Source organism: Electrophorus electricus, chromosome 25 (genome assembly GCF_041902795.1).
Source record: "Electrophorus electricus isolate QZ-2024a chromosome 25, ASM4190279v1, whole genome shotgun sequence".
Taxonomy (NCBI): domain Eukaryota; kingdom Metazoa; phylum Chordata; class Actinopteri; order Gymnotiformes; family Gymnotidae; genus Electrophorus; species Electrophorus electricus.
The window spans coordinates 1497727-1511799 of record NC_137521.1 but is presented as its reverse complement, the minus strand read 5'-3'; the positions used below and the strand labels follow the sequence as shown (position 1 = coordinate 1511799).

General features: G+C 45.5%; 1 protein-coding gene across 4 annotated transcripts in view; it reads right to left on the bottom strand.

Moving 5' to 3' along the window:
* citb (citron rho-interacting serine/threonine kinase b) overlaps positions 1 to 12993 on the bottom strand; it is a 35582-nt gene extending 22589 nt beyond the window's left edge. For 3 of the 4 annotated variants that reach the window (XM_035522098.2, XM_035522101.2, XM_035522100.2), the window contains exons 1-7: positions 12510 to 12992; positions 5424 to 5528; positions 5001 to 5144; positions 4801 to 4920; positions 490 to 660; positions 321 to 374; positions 83 to 136 (exon numbers count right to left, since the gene is read on the bottom strand). In XM_035522098.2, the coding sequence (XP_035377991.1) occupies positions 83 to 136; positions 321 to 374; positions 490 to 660; positions 4801 to 4920; positions 5001 to 5144 (543 nt within the window). In that variant the 5' untranslated portion in view covers positions 5424 to 5528; positions 12510 to 12992. Of the gene's footprint in view, positions 1 to 82; positions 137 to 320; positions 375 to 489; positions 661 to 4800; positions 4921 to 5000; positions 5145 to 5423; positions 5529 to 12509 lie in introns of all 4 variants that reach the window. The other variant, XM_035522097.2, reaches the window with a different exon arrangement.
* Positions 12994 to 14073: the final 1080 nt, after the last annotated feature.

Genomic DNA, 14073 nt, shown 5'->3' with positions numbered 1-14073 from the left:
TCTAGCTACAGGCACCGTGAATTTACGGGCGCCTCTATGGCAACAGTAAAGCCCGTTTAAGAGGTCACTGATATTTCGGCACCTTGGCAAGCTTGTCCTGAAGCTCCTCGATTTTCGATTGCTGTTCTTCATTGGTCTGAGGAAATAATAAAAAAATATGGATTGGAAATAATATTCATGGGTTTCAACTCAGTATCATAGTAATCATAATAACGAATGATAAAAGAATTAAATAATAATTAAGATAATTAAGAATTAATGTAATCAGCTCCACAACAGGCCTTAACAATATGGGATATTTGAAAGTTCAATCTGCTGACCTTCTGAAGCTTTGCGAGGAGGTCCTCGATCTCTGCCTTGCCTTGCTCCTTGGCCTGGAAAGAAAACGGAAGCATGCCGCTATTCCCGCCGCGTCGTGAACGCACTAACCCAAATTCCCTTCCGTGCTTTTCCTCTAAGTCGGACCCTGTGGCCTCCTGACCCACTGACCTTCTGGATCCTCTGCTGGTAGTCCGCCGCCTTCCTCTTCAGCTCCTCGCTCGTCTGGCGCGACTCCTTCAGCTCGGACTCGTACAGGTCGCTGCGGCGGCGGGCGGCCGAGAGGTTCTCCTCCAGCTGACGGATGGATGCACGCATCTCCTCCAGCTGGGCGTGGTACTCCTGCAGACGGGAGAGCAGAGATACGGCACGGGGTTTCGCCAGGCGAGCGCGGAAACGCCCCGGGAGACAGGAGCGACGGCCATCCGATTGATCCTTCAGATGAATCCTTCAGATTAAACCCTGATTTTAAAATGAGAAGGGTTTCCATAGCAGGATTTGGACACAGTGGGCGAAGCGTGCGGAAGGAGCTGGTTCCAACCATAGCCCACCGGGGAGAAAACATTAAGTGACATACGCTGCAGTGAGAACGCAGATCGACGGCAAGAACGTTTGCAGGTGAATTCAAAACCTCCACTTACGGATTAAACAGCCTGAACTGAAGAAATAGCCACTAGCCGCTAGAAGAACAGGAAAGGAACCGAAGCTAAATAGCTGAGAGGAAATGAGTGGGTGTGCAAAAAGAAGCAGGCAGGGTCTGCATCTGCACAACGCTTCTCAGACGTACCGCTACCCCCCGCTCACAGACCCGCTCTGCATTACCCCAGTGCTACATCTACTCGCTAGGGGAAAGCACTCGAATGAGAAGGGCAACAGTATACCAGGAGGGGCCGAATGACCCAGCAGATGACTCAATTAAAGCTCCTCTACAGCACATTAAGACGCTCACGCAGTTCAATTCTATTCGACTCAGTTCGAATCAGTTCGGTTGTCGTTCATACATGTGCAAGTGTGTACGGCAGAATGAAACGTGGTTTGGCCAGCCTCCGGTGTAGGCACACGACATCTAGTGCAAGACATACGACTCAGCCGTTACGTGAGTCACAGTGCGCAGATATAGCTTAAACAAACACAAATACAAGTAAACAATCATTAGTGCGCTACTGCTTATCTGATTAAGTGCTGTATAACACGTGGTGAGTCTGATACCTGCTTTCACAGTACACTCGGAGGGGTTTGGCCGTACATAGTTAACTGTGTGCTGGGAGCAGCGTAACTGCCCAAGGGAAAATGCTATTTCATAGTCTTGGTAATCTGGATCTTGTGCTCCCAGAACGCTTTCCCGATGGCAGTGGTCCAAACAGGCTGAGATGAGTGGGGTCAAAGGCGATGCCAAGTGCTATTTCCTGTCATCTTCTGACATCTGCTGAAGATGTCGTGACCTGCTGGTAAAGTGGCTCTGGTGAAGGGCTGGGCAGCTCAACTCCTTGATGTAAGGTTTTTACAGTCCGTGATGCTGCAGCTGCCGTACCAGGTTGCGATAACGCGCGTTAATATGCTTTCCACTGTACTAGTATAGAAAGCGGTCGTGAGATGTGCAGTGTGGGCCGGCCAGGCGAGATCTTCTGTCTACCCCAAGGCATTGAAAGCTATTTCCCTCTCTGCATGGCAGTGACCTTTATGCGTAGTGGTACACGCTGTCCTCTTCTCATTCTGAAATCAACAGCACTTTCCTTTCTTCCGGTGACACTCGGGGGAGAGGCGAAGAGACGTCTTCCCTGTAGGGAATTTCATCATTCCCAGTGACGAGGTCTATGACTGAGGTGTCACCAGAGAACTTAATGATGGAGTCTGATTCATGCTGAGCTCCCCAGTCTCAGCGGTGAGGTGACATAACCTCTTGGGGGCCAGCGCTCACGGTGACTGTGGTGGAGGTATGGTGGCCTAAACTAACCGTCTGGGGTCTGCCAGCTAGAAAGGCCAGGATCCAGTCGCGGAGAGGAACGCTGAGACCAGATCAGATGCTGGTTTGACAGTAAGATTGGTAAAGTCTGTGAGCAGCATTCTGACGTAGGTGTTCTTTTTTAGTGAAATGTGTCTGGTTAGACGGACAGCGTCCTCTGTTGGCCTGTTTGTGCAGTACACAAAATGTTGTGGATCTAGTGTTGATGGGAGGATGGTCTCACTCTGGTCATGATAATAATAATAATAATAATAATAATAATTATAATTATTATTATTATTATTATTATTATTATTATTATATAGTGACTTTCTCATACTCTCAAGGTTGCTTTATGGAAACAATACAGACAAAGGGGGAAGGGAAAAACCCTTATAAATAAGGATGTCCAATATCAGCCTATATATGGTATTATATGACATATGGTATGTTAGAAATATGACATATATTTGACATATATATGACATATGGTATGTTACTCAAAACCATTACACCAATGACTAACAGTGCGTGTTAAATTCTGACTGTTAGAAATACATGAAGAAAGTCAACTGAAAATTAACAGTAGAGAAGTTTCCAGTAATTAAAACCTTAATAAGAGGCAACAGTAACAACAAAGAAGAGGTTCTTGACATTTTGTGAAATTTTGCTGGAGATTATAATGTGTACCCAAATGTGCCTTTATTAACCATGAGTCAACACAATCTGGTCGCAACAATCCTCTTAGCCAGCGTGATCGTTTAATTATAAGCAGCTCGCTAATTGCTCTACTGTGCAAACAACTTCAGCCATGAAACCAATGCTGCGTGCAAAACATTGATAGACATGGAAACATCTGCACGAGATCCCAAAATAGAGAACCATGGATGAATGTCTGCCTCGAAAAAAACCCACCCTCCATAACTCCTAGAACAGTTCATAATAAAAAAAAATAAAAAAAACACACAGTGAGCGAAAGCACTTTATGTCATGTCCATTATCGGAGGCGTAAACCTAGCAGAAACAGCTACCAATACATCAATTTCTGCCTCTTGGGCATCCATTAAATGCAGAAAACGTCCATTTATGTATAGAGTGTTTTTTTAATACAAGGCTTTGTACTGACAGTCAAGAGTGTATTCAGGGAGCCTTAATGTCACCACTGCAGATCTACCAGGGTTCTCTCACAGACAGCAAGCTGAAAGCTTGCCTTCTCTTTCCATCCAGGAGCCATCTAGCCTCATTACTGTAGATAACCATCCAGTCTTCAGAAATGTGCTCACGAAGACTGAAACTAATACTGTAATTCTTTATTCAAATTCATATTCACTCTCCTGATTTTGGGTTCATCATGAATTTGGGGGGGGGGGGTTGTGTTTGTTCAGGCAGCACGATGAGGGATGAGGCGGGAGTGATGATCATTTGACGGAGCACAAAACAGTTGGGCACTTCAAACATAATCGGCGATGCACTCTGTTACCCACAAAAACACTTCAAACGGCGTTGCAGAATGGGCTCGAGCTCTCGTTCTTCCCTCGCACGCGGGCGTGCCTCGAGCGTAGGCTCCGGCTCCGCAAAACCCGGCAGTGGGCGGACAGGAGGCGCGCGCTAAATGGTCCACGCAGCCCAAAACACCGCGCGCCGCTAACTGGAGACTTCCCTCGGTTTGCCGCGAGAGCCTTCTAGCTGCAGCTGCGCACCCTTCACTCCTGGCAACCATTTTCGGTCTCCATGGCAACCATGGGGAGCGGAGCCGTGCCGGGGAGCGGCTTTCCCCCCTCCCATTAGCTCCCGCCTCCTCGCAATCATACGGATCAGCCTGGCGCTCCGTTCCGACTGTTCACCGCCGGATCAGGTGGCAAAATGTTCTAAAGGAACATCGGGCAGATTTGCGCTCTAAGCTTAGCTCATTTTTCACTAGCACGCTGCGCTCTCTCCAAAGAAGCTCGCACTGAGCACTATCTACCGAGGCACAGCCCATGGCAGCTAAAGCTTTTCCAGGAGGGAGCATGACTTGGGTGCCTTCCCGAGACTCGCGTCTCACAGGCTCAGTAAAGGCACATGGCACAGCGTGAGGTTTTATTAAATCAATGTACCCCCACGTGCACGCAGGCGGACCTGCTTCAGAGAGAACGGCGCTGCCAGCTTCTGGTGTGCATGTAATTAACATGCGTCGCAGGGAGCTAACGCACAAAAGCCGCACGCAGGGCTAACTTATCAAGAGGTGAGCCCTGCACGCAGGCGGAAGTGAAGGTGCAACACTACGGGCAACGGCCATCCATCAACTCTTAAATTATGCACTCTTCATATACTAATCATACGAACTGTTCCCCTAAAGCCTCCTTTATTGTAGAGTATCTTAGACAAAGCCCGCAGAGTACAATTAACATTTTAATCTATGCTTCAGAAACTCTAAGGCTTGGACTACAGCTGCAGATAAACAGACGATACACAGCAAGTGGAAGCACCAGACACAGATGAGGTGAACGCTGGTGTAGGATAAAGTGAACGCGCGAGGGGTGAAAACGCGCGTTCTGTACCTGCTCTTTAATTTCCTGTAATTTGTTGCTCTGCTCACGGATGTCATGGAGCAGCTGTAGAGCTTTATCGTCCTCCTGAGACACCTCCATTCGCGCTTGCTCCAGACTGCGCTTCAGACTCTACAGACACACACACACACATTTACACACAGCGGTACGTCTTATGATGGATAAGCCTATGGACACAGGTGTGGACTCACGCTGCACTCCGTAATGTAGGTGGCCAGGTCCTGCTCGAGAATGGTCCTCTGGGTCTCGGAGGCTTTCAGCTCAACATCCTTCTGTTGGAGCACCGACTCCAGGTCGGACATCTTCCTCTGCACCTTAGAGATCTCCTGCTCCATCTTAAGAAATTGAAAGTTGCTTCACCATTGCACTGGAATACTATTAACATGAAAAGGCTGGGAGATTTCCGAGTATACATTCCATAGGGATGTCTCTTCTGCAGATTACTTCTGCTAAGCCATTGGTGCCCTTATGTTTGATAATAAGGCAATACATTCATTACGATATTATAACTCATTTCGACTCATGCAGTTTTATCTGAAATGTAGGTCTGCTAGAACTTATCCAAAATTTAACAATGAACTTTGCAACACATTGTGAGCAGAAAGCACACCTACCTTAAACTATATCTCAGGATATGGCTGCAGTAAGACACCTGAACTGTTGAGATCTTCTCTCTTGCTGTGCTCTTGGTCCAGAAGATAAGGTCTGCAGTACTTGATCTTGAGATGAGGGAACAATAAGGGAGGTCCAAAATTATATCAGATCACAAGCAGAAACCTACACCAGATGATCACCAGAAACCTACACCAGATGACCACCAGAAGCCTACACCAGATGACCACCAGAAACCTACACCAGATGACCACCAGAAGCCTACACCAGATGACCACCAGAAGCCTACACCAGATGACCACCAGAAACCTACACCAGATGACCACCAGAAACCTACACCAAATGACCACCAGAAGCCTACACCAGATGACCACCAGAAACCTACACCAGATGACCAGCAGAAACCTACACCAGATAACCACCAGAAACCTACACCAGATAACCACCAGAAACCTACACTAGATGACCAGCAGAAACCTACACCAGATAACCACCAGAAACCTACACCAGATGACCACCAGAAACCTACACCAGATAACCACCAGAAACCTACACCAGATGACCAGCAGAAAATATGACTGACACATTAAAGGTAATTAAGACACTGTTAAAACATCAAAGTGAAGGACATTTATTTGATACATATATACACAAAAATGTATTAAACAAATAGACCTGAAACCATGAGCACAGAGAACAAACGGTCTCTTGTAATATAATTTAATCACTATAGTTATAACACTAAATCTAGACCGTATCATTAGCAGCAAATCAGTCTAATTGAATGGGAAATCTACATATGTCCCCCAAATGGGACATCAAAAACTACCAATAACTGTGCGGGTGTATACTTCCGTCTTATAGACTTATGTTAAAGTCATAAATAAAATGATACCTATTATTGCTGGTTGTCTATCCAGTGTACGTATAAAATCATATTAGCAGTGCATGCTGGGTTCATCTGACACTCCACAGTGTAAATTTGGCAACCAGTGGGATGGAGGGGGTTATAGGCAGCAGTGTAAAGAAGGTGCTAATAAAAGAACAGACTCCTCCTCCACTCCTCTACGCTCCAGCCTTGTGGATTTGATTCTCTCTCTCTCTGTCTGTCTACAATACACACTTCACGCTGTGCTAGGAGGCTTAACAACTACAGCACACTCTCAGATAAAGCCCGAGTTTACAGATCCACTGTGCTGCCGCTCTCAAAATGCAACATTCACAAAGATAGGCGACAAGCGCAAGCACACACACGCGCACACGCGCGCACACGCACACACACACACACACACACACACACACACACACACACACACACACAAATAACCCCCAAATCTGCTGAGAGAATTCATTACTCACCCTAAGCAGAAACATGTAGGGTACCATACCTGTGCAGTAACACACATGAGCCAAGTCTCTTTAAAATAAACATAAACATTAAACTGTATGCACACTATAGGACAGATCGAGGGTAAAGGTCTTCGCGATTTGTAAAATGTTGCATATTTGTAAATCATTCTGCCATTCTGCATAAAATGTCCATCAGACATTCCCTGTGCCAATGTTAAAGCAACACCTACATACACGTCCCCATTCAGCCACTCTCCACTGCTGTAAATCACAAAATTCTCTTGCTTGGGATAATTATTAATGTGGTTTTAGGTCTCCCAGTGACCAAGCAAAATGAAAAAAAGGCAAGCTAGAGTAATTAGCGGGGAACTCATTTTTAAAACAACCATCATTTTAAACCCTAAGTGAAATACTGCAATTAACATAAAAGCCAAGCACTTCTGGAGCCTCAGCAGAAGCCAAGATTTCGTCATCATGTGCGAACAAGCATTCAGAATGGGAACGTGCGTCTGAAGCCAGCTGGATGTAGAATTCAGCAAGTAGAAAAGCAGCTTCGTGTTTCCAAGAAAAGCCTGCTTCCCTTCCTATGCCCTGCTAACAGACTCTAATCTCTGCAGGAAAAGCCTTACAAGTGTGACTCTACAATAGCAAAGAAGAAAACAGGAAAAACCCAAAGATGTTCCCTGTTTGGAGAACCACTTGGATAATGTCCAGGCCAGATGTGTGGCAAACTCGGGTCGGGAGCATGTTATGAAGGAATCATCAGAGGGAAAAAAAAACGGTGATCAACATGAGCGTAATCATAATTTTAAGGTAACGAAACTGTAACTTGTGATTAAAAAATCTCTTAAAGTCTTAAACCCTTACATCAGAGGTTATATAATGTGATAATTTATTAAAAGATAATGAGAACTATGAGAATTTAAACTAGTTTGAGAGTTACCCCTACACAGTGTTAGGCGATGATCCCTACTGTGTTAGGTGTTGACCCCTCCACAGTGTTAGGTGATGACCCCTACACAGTGTTAGGTGATGAACCCTATACAGTGTTAGGTGATGACCCCTACATGGTGTTAGGTGATGACCCCTACACAGTGATGGAAGTAGGTACAGAGTCATTCCACAAGAATCCTGACTGACATTTTCTCTAATTGAAGGAGTCTAAACACAGCAGGGACTCAGTGTGAGCGATCCCCTCTCAGATAGATTTGCATGGCATGTTTTATCACAGTCAAAAGCGCTTTTCTGCTGCTACATCAAATAAACTGTAGTCTGCTTATTGAAGCAATGTGATACCCATAACAGTGGTCATAAAAGTCTTTATACACGTCTATCTGCCTTTTAATTTTGGACATCTGAAACTTCTGTGTTAGTCTTATGTAGCGTCAGCCTAAATAAGGCTTTTAAACAAATTATTTTGGCACAGCGCATGTTTTTCTAAAGGTGCCAAAAATGATTTGACTCTTTGATTAACGTTCTTCTACCCCTGGGTAACCTGTAAGTCTAATTAAAGAACTGACCCCAATTCAATTATAGTTCTACAACTAAAGCAATAGACTAGCACTAGATTATGATTTCATAGGAAATGTGTGTGTTATATCATTTACAACTGCAGCAATTACAAGTTTTCGAAGGTCTGGCCAGTGTACATGAACATCTGAATATGAAGTAAATGGATAGTAGAAGATTTGTTGCATGGTACAGTGGAGAATACGAGAGTCCGTCCTGCTCTTTAGTTCTCAAACCTTAGAAAGAAAAAGACCAAAAACCAGCAGACTGGCTACAATCCATCAAATGCAACTAGTTAGTGATAATTCCCATATTCTGAGAAAGTCTCAAAGTTCGAGTTTAATACTTTCTTACTATCTACACTCGATGCTATCTAGGTTACTTCTGTAACTGTCATTGGTGACTGGGGGCTTTACTAAATATAATTTGTTACACCAGTATTGCTCCTTTTGCTATATGAATGGTCCATATGTCAAGATTCTGTTTCAGGTCCCTTATGCTTCCACATTTACGTAAATCCTTTTATAAATATAATCCACATTTTTAATTTGTACATATGCAGTTATGCATACTCAGTAACACAGTAATGGAGAGCTGTAAAGCCATAAAAGACTGAATAACCACTAGACGATTTTCGTCGCAATTTTTCTGTCGCATCCAAACAATCCCAGCTGGGCGACAAATCGCTACGTGAGGAGCGCTATTTTATTAACGGTTCGGAGAAAGCGATGTCCCCCTGATTTCCCAAAGCATATTTGAAACTGTCAGCGATAAATCATGTTTAGTGAGCATCTCCATTAGCGACCCAGTAGCCAGTGAGAGCCCCGTTTCACCGCCAGTTACCTCCAGCTCTCTCGCTGCCCACATCTCCCTAACCAACCCTTCCTCCACGATTCTCATTTAATTCGCTTTCTTTTTTTTCCTTTCTTGTTTCTGTACAAACGAGGGACAAAATAACCATCATAGCCAGTGGCTCAGGCTTCAAAGTCGCTTATTTTCTAGTTCAGGCTTCAAAGCCTCGTACTTTCCAGTTAGGAGCGGTTTGCGGCGGCGGGGATCGTGGGGGTCTCCTGTGGCCGTGGGCTGTGAGTTCTCTGTTGTAGGAACAATACAGCGCTCCTGCGCATTTTAAAGTCATGCAGTCTGCAGTAGACATAAGTCTGCTTACTAAATTCAGACTTGTTAATAATTCAGACTCACGTCATGTTACTGAATTTAGCCTAAACTTGTGTTTTTCTATACAGAAAAAAGCTGCACTTCTTTAAGGTCTTTACCCCTTTACTGGTTTATCATTTGAGTCCCAAGTAACATCTGAAAAGCTGATTTATCATTTAAAAACCATATCCAAAACAAGACATGTTGCCCATGCGTTACTCTGATAAAGCAGAGTCGTTTACACCAGGTCTCCTGTAACATGTACAGGGCGATTGCCCTGCTTTCTTGTTAAGGTTTTTTTTTTTAACATAATCCAGAATGCGACAGCCTTCACCATGAGAAGAATATTACGTTATATACTTCATTTTCACGGGTTTCCTGTCAAATTCCACACTGTCAGCAGTATTACAGCTCAGTGGCTTGGGCCCTGCGTATCTTGTCGATCCTTAAAACGTACGGATCCCTAAAATCGTTTGTAGCTCATCAGGTGGAATATCTATTTCTTACATTGCTCCTAAACTCTGGAATAGTCTTCTACAGAACATCAAGAATGCCAGCACTATGCGCATTTTTAAGTCAAGATAAAAACACATATCTTCAGACTGTTAATTGGGTTTTAAATTTGAAATGTTTAAATTTTACATTGTAATAATTTAATAACTTTAAATGTTTTAAATGTTAAATGTTGAATAATACACAGAAGTGAATATCACTTAATTAAATAAGTATACTACGACAAACTTTAATGTTTTAACTTTCTTGTGTGAAGCACTTTAAGATTTTGGAACTAAAATAAAAAGACCATATAAATAAATATTTATATGTATTTTGTTGCTGTTCATGATGATATAATTAATGAAGTTAGTCATTTTGACTATAGACGTGTTACCAAATGCAAATTAGCTCCAGTATTGTGACTGTAGTTTAAAGGATAATGGCAATTTTAAACATTGATATATGCATGTGTTTTGCTAAAATGGACAGCATGGGGTATGAGAGGCGCGCTGTTTGTGATGCATCTTTAAAAGACTTATAAACGTTTTAATCAGTCATGCGGGTGCAACTGGAGCGCACGCGAGAATACCCCAGTTCCACTTTCTGACCGTGTCCGCGTGCCACTCAGAGACGCCGACGATCTGCGCGGTAGGGCGGCGTGAATCTCGGACCTGTTGACACGGCCGTGGTCATCTGCACCTCGGAAAATTTGTGCATCTCTGCGAATAATACACACACCGAGCACCGCCGCGCTCGTGGCAGCACTACTTAAGCTCGTGTCCATCGCCCGTCTCCATGGTCACGACGTGGACGTTTCGCTTCAGTCGCAGTCACGACTCCTGCAGCGGGACCCGTTCGGCGGCCATGAAAATGAAAGCCGGTCTTTCCCGCATGCATTAGACGCGTTTTACGAAAAAGGGATCGGTGAGCTTTGGTGAAGCTGACGGAAAGGCGCTCGAGGATTGGCGCAAGCATGCTCGTCACGACTCGCGTTACCGTGCAACTGATTTAGCGCGGGAGAAGCGACAGCTCGTCCTCATCTATTAGGCAGACGTAGGGGGGAAAAAGCCTTAATTCTGGCAAAGCGTATATTGCTCGGAACCAAGTAACGCGCTCATCGCGAAAACAGAGTTGATCGTGAAGGTGCGTTTGCGCATAGAGCTCGTATCAAGCTGACGGGGAACCCACGTTTCCAGCCTCAAAAAAAGCGAGGAGTAACGCAACGAAGCCTTAAAATAAAATCAAACTGATTTGAGTGCGAAACTAAGGTCCAAAGTTACAGCAGTAATCGACCAAAATCAGATGTGTGTATAACGGAGACGACATCAGTGCTGTAGTGCCAAAGCTCTGTCTAAACGAGAAAGAGGCAAACAAACAAAAATTGGAGTGACTCTGATAATCTGCACAAGCAGGAATGATGTCTTCCTAGTCTTAAATACACTAAGAACATCAAAACCCAGATTAAAAAGGCTGCATGCTTAACCAGTGGCTGGGAAAAAAACACAACCCTTATCTTGAGTGACTTTCACGAGTTCTACCGAGCAACACAATCTTCGTTTCCTCTGCTTGGATGCACCATTAAACATTTGATTTGTGGTGAACTTTACCTATTTCTATAATAAGGCAACTGAGGACACGCCAGCGTGCGAATGCGTGTGTCCTTGTGAGTGACTGCTGGCATTTTTCCCTTGACTTTATTATCAGGCATTTTAATCTCTTTAAGTCTTTAAGAGGAGGAAGGGGCAGATCAATTGTGACTTCTATCGTTCCTGTGGCTATATTGAGATTGGGGGGAGGGGGGGGGGGCAGAAGAGATATGCTGTTTCCATAGAAATAAGTCTTACCCATCACCTGCCACCTTAGCTCCCCACACTGCTCTGTTCCTGATGCATTCCACTTCTGCTGCTACACCCACTACACCCACAGACACAGTACTTTTCCATCTCGTACGCCGTGGGCCGTGGGCCACAACGCCACCCGTATCCGCTATGTATTCGAACAAAAGAAAATGTGTGCATAGTGTCAAATCGACAATATAAACATGGATAAAAACCAGATAAAGAAAACATTTGACTCTATTATGTCCCGTTCGGATGTATTCTGTCCTCCTGCGCTTTGCCACGGAGATGGAATGGAGGTGACTAGTTGGAATATAACATCAGGAAGATGACGGGTAAAGAAAGTAGCGGTTCTGAGCCTTGTGACGTGTCCTGACTCCAGCAGAGTGAGCACCTGTGCTGACAGTCCAGCTCTCGACTTCCCATTGCCCGGCTGGTCTAGCCCTGGCCCGAGACATACAGCCGCACCGAGGCCCAGGGAATCCTGCACTGTTGTACCTTCAGGCCAGCTGTTTCCGACATTCCAATAAAACTCCCGGATTCATTAGCCGCTGACACACACACACACACTCCCGCTGGCCACACACATAAAGCAGATGTGTTCTCTCCCACACAGACGCCCACGCGGTGTGCACGGTGCGCTCGAACATCAATACAGCCCGCGGATGACGGATGCTTCCATCAGGTCTGCTAAGCGATGGCCCTTTGCCGCTGGGACCTGGCAACCTGAACGCGACTCACCTGGACGAGACCGGCAGCTTTGCTGGGGGTCCCCTTTAGAGGGGGCAGACCCTCAGGAGGGAAGCCCCAGAGCAGGGTGTCTTCTCGGGCGTCCCTGGGCAGGCAGACGGACCCGTCTGGCTGGGCGCGCTCGGAGGAGTCATCTTCGGAGTGGAGCGCGGACTTCTTGAGGGAGATCGGGAGGCGAGATGCGAGCGAAGGAAGAGAGGAGTGAAAGCAGCGGAAGAGACGGACAGGCGATGGAGGAGGCGAGGCAGAAACTGCATTCTAGAGTGGAGCAGCGAATCACTCGCAAGCACCTCGGACGCGCGCGCCAGCGGAGACGCTCGCCAAGGTTCGCTCTCGCGCTCCCCCCCCACTCTCTCTCTCTCTCTCTCACACACACACATACATCCTCCTCTTGTACTGCAGCAGCGCTCTCTAATCACAGTAATACATGCAGACTGAGTCACTGCCTCTTTCTTGTTCTGTGAGCAGGCATTTATCAACCTTACAGGATCCGTTAGTCTGCATTCTGACACTACATGCCCTCGTGGTCCACCCCCCCCACCCCACCCTCTGTCGTCATGTTATGTTAATAAGACCACCCAGAAGTGCGCTTGGCACAGTATTCCTCTAATAGCCTGCTTTTAAATCAAACCTTTATGGAACAGCCCCTAAAACTGGCCAATAAAGCGACTTCCAGAATCAATGCACGGAGTGGTCTAATCACCTCAGCAGTCTCATTTACGATGCTGAGATTTGATATTGTGACAGTAACTTCACACATAATCAAATAAGGACGTTACAAATGACACAATCTCTGCAATTAGGAACCTCTCAGGAGATCTGAGCGGACAGAGCTCCACCGCAAAGCTATTAGTTTGACATCATCATGTATAAGGAAAACTGATTCATTTATTATCACTGTCAGTTATTAAATGTTTGTTTTGTTTTTTTTTGGCATAGACGTTTAAATTCTGTTTGCTAACGTTGCCACTGTCATGCTTTGCATCTGCTTTCATTTCCAGCAAAACAGCCAAGAAGCCACACGGTCTCTACCCACAACCTTCACTGGTAAGAAGACAAGAAGAAAGTGACTCGAGGAACTGCGTCATGCCAACTTTCATGATGAACAAAACGTTTTGACGCGTTTCTGACGCGACACAACGCCACCCGTAATGAATCTGCCAACGGCGGCTATTTTCAAAGCGCAAACTTCCAGCTGCTTGCAAGGTTGTGTAATCTTAGCATCGGCTGGGGCGAGATTATGCGCGCGCCAGCAAGGGCTCTCTCGCGCGCCGTGATGTTACCAGGCAACGCGGCAACAGCGTGTTTTATTTAGGCCAAGCCCAGGCACTCTCGGCATGGTGGAGAAAGGTTTTGAGAGCATGGGATGTGATATTTATCGGTTATCTACCGGCCTGTAGGTTCATGAGTCTTCTGATCCACTTCAACTGTCGGTGCCATTAGCACTTTTGCGCAGGGTTCCAGCAAACCGAATACAGCAGCGAAACTTTCTTATAAAATGCAATATTTTCCCGCTCTTCGTGTATTTGTTTATTTACACTACCACGTTTCTGCT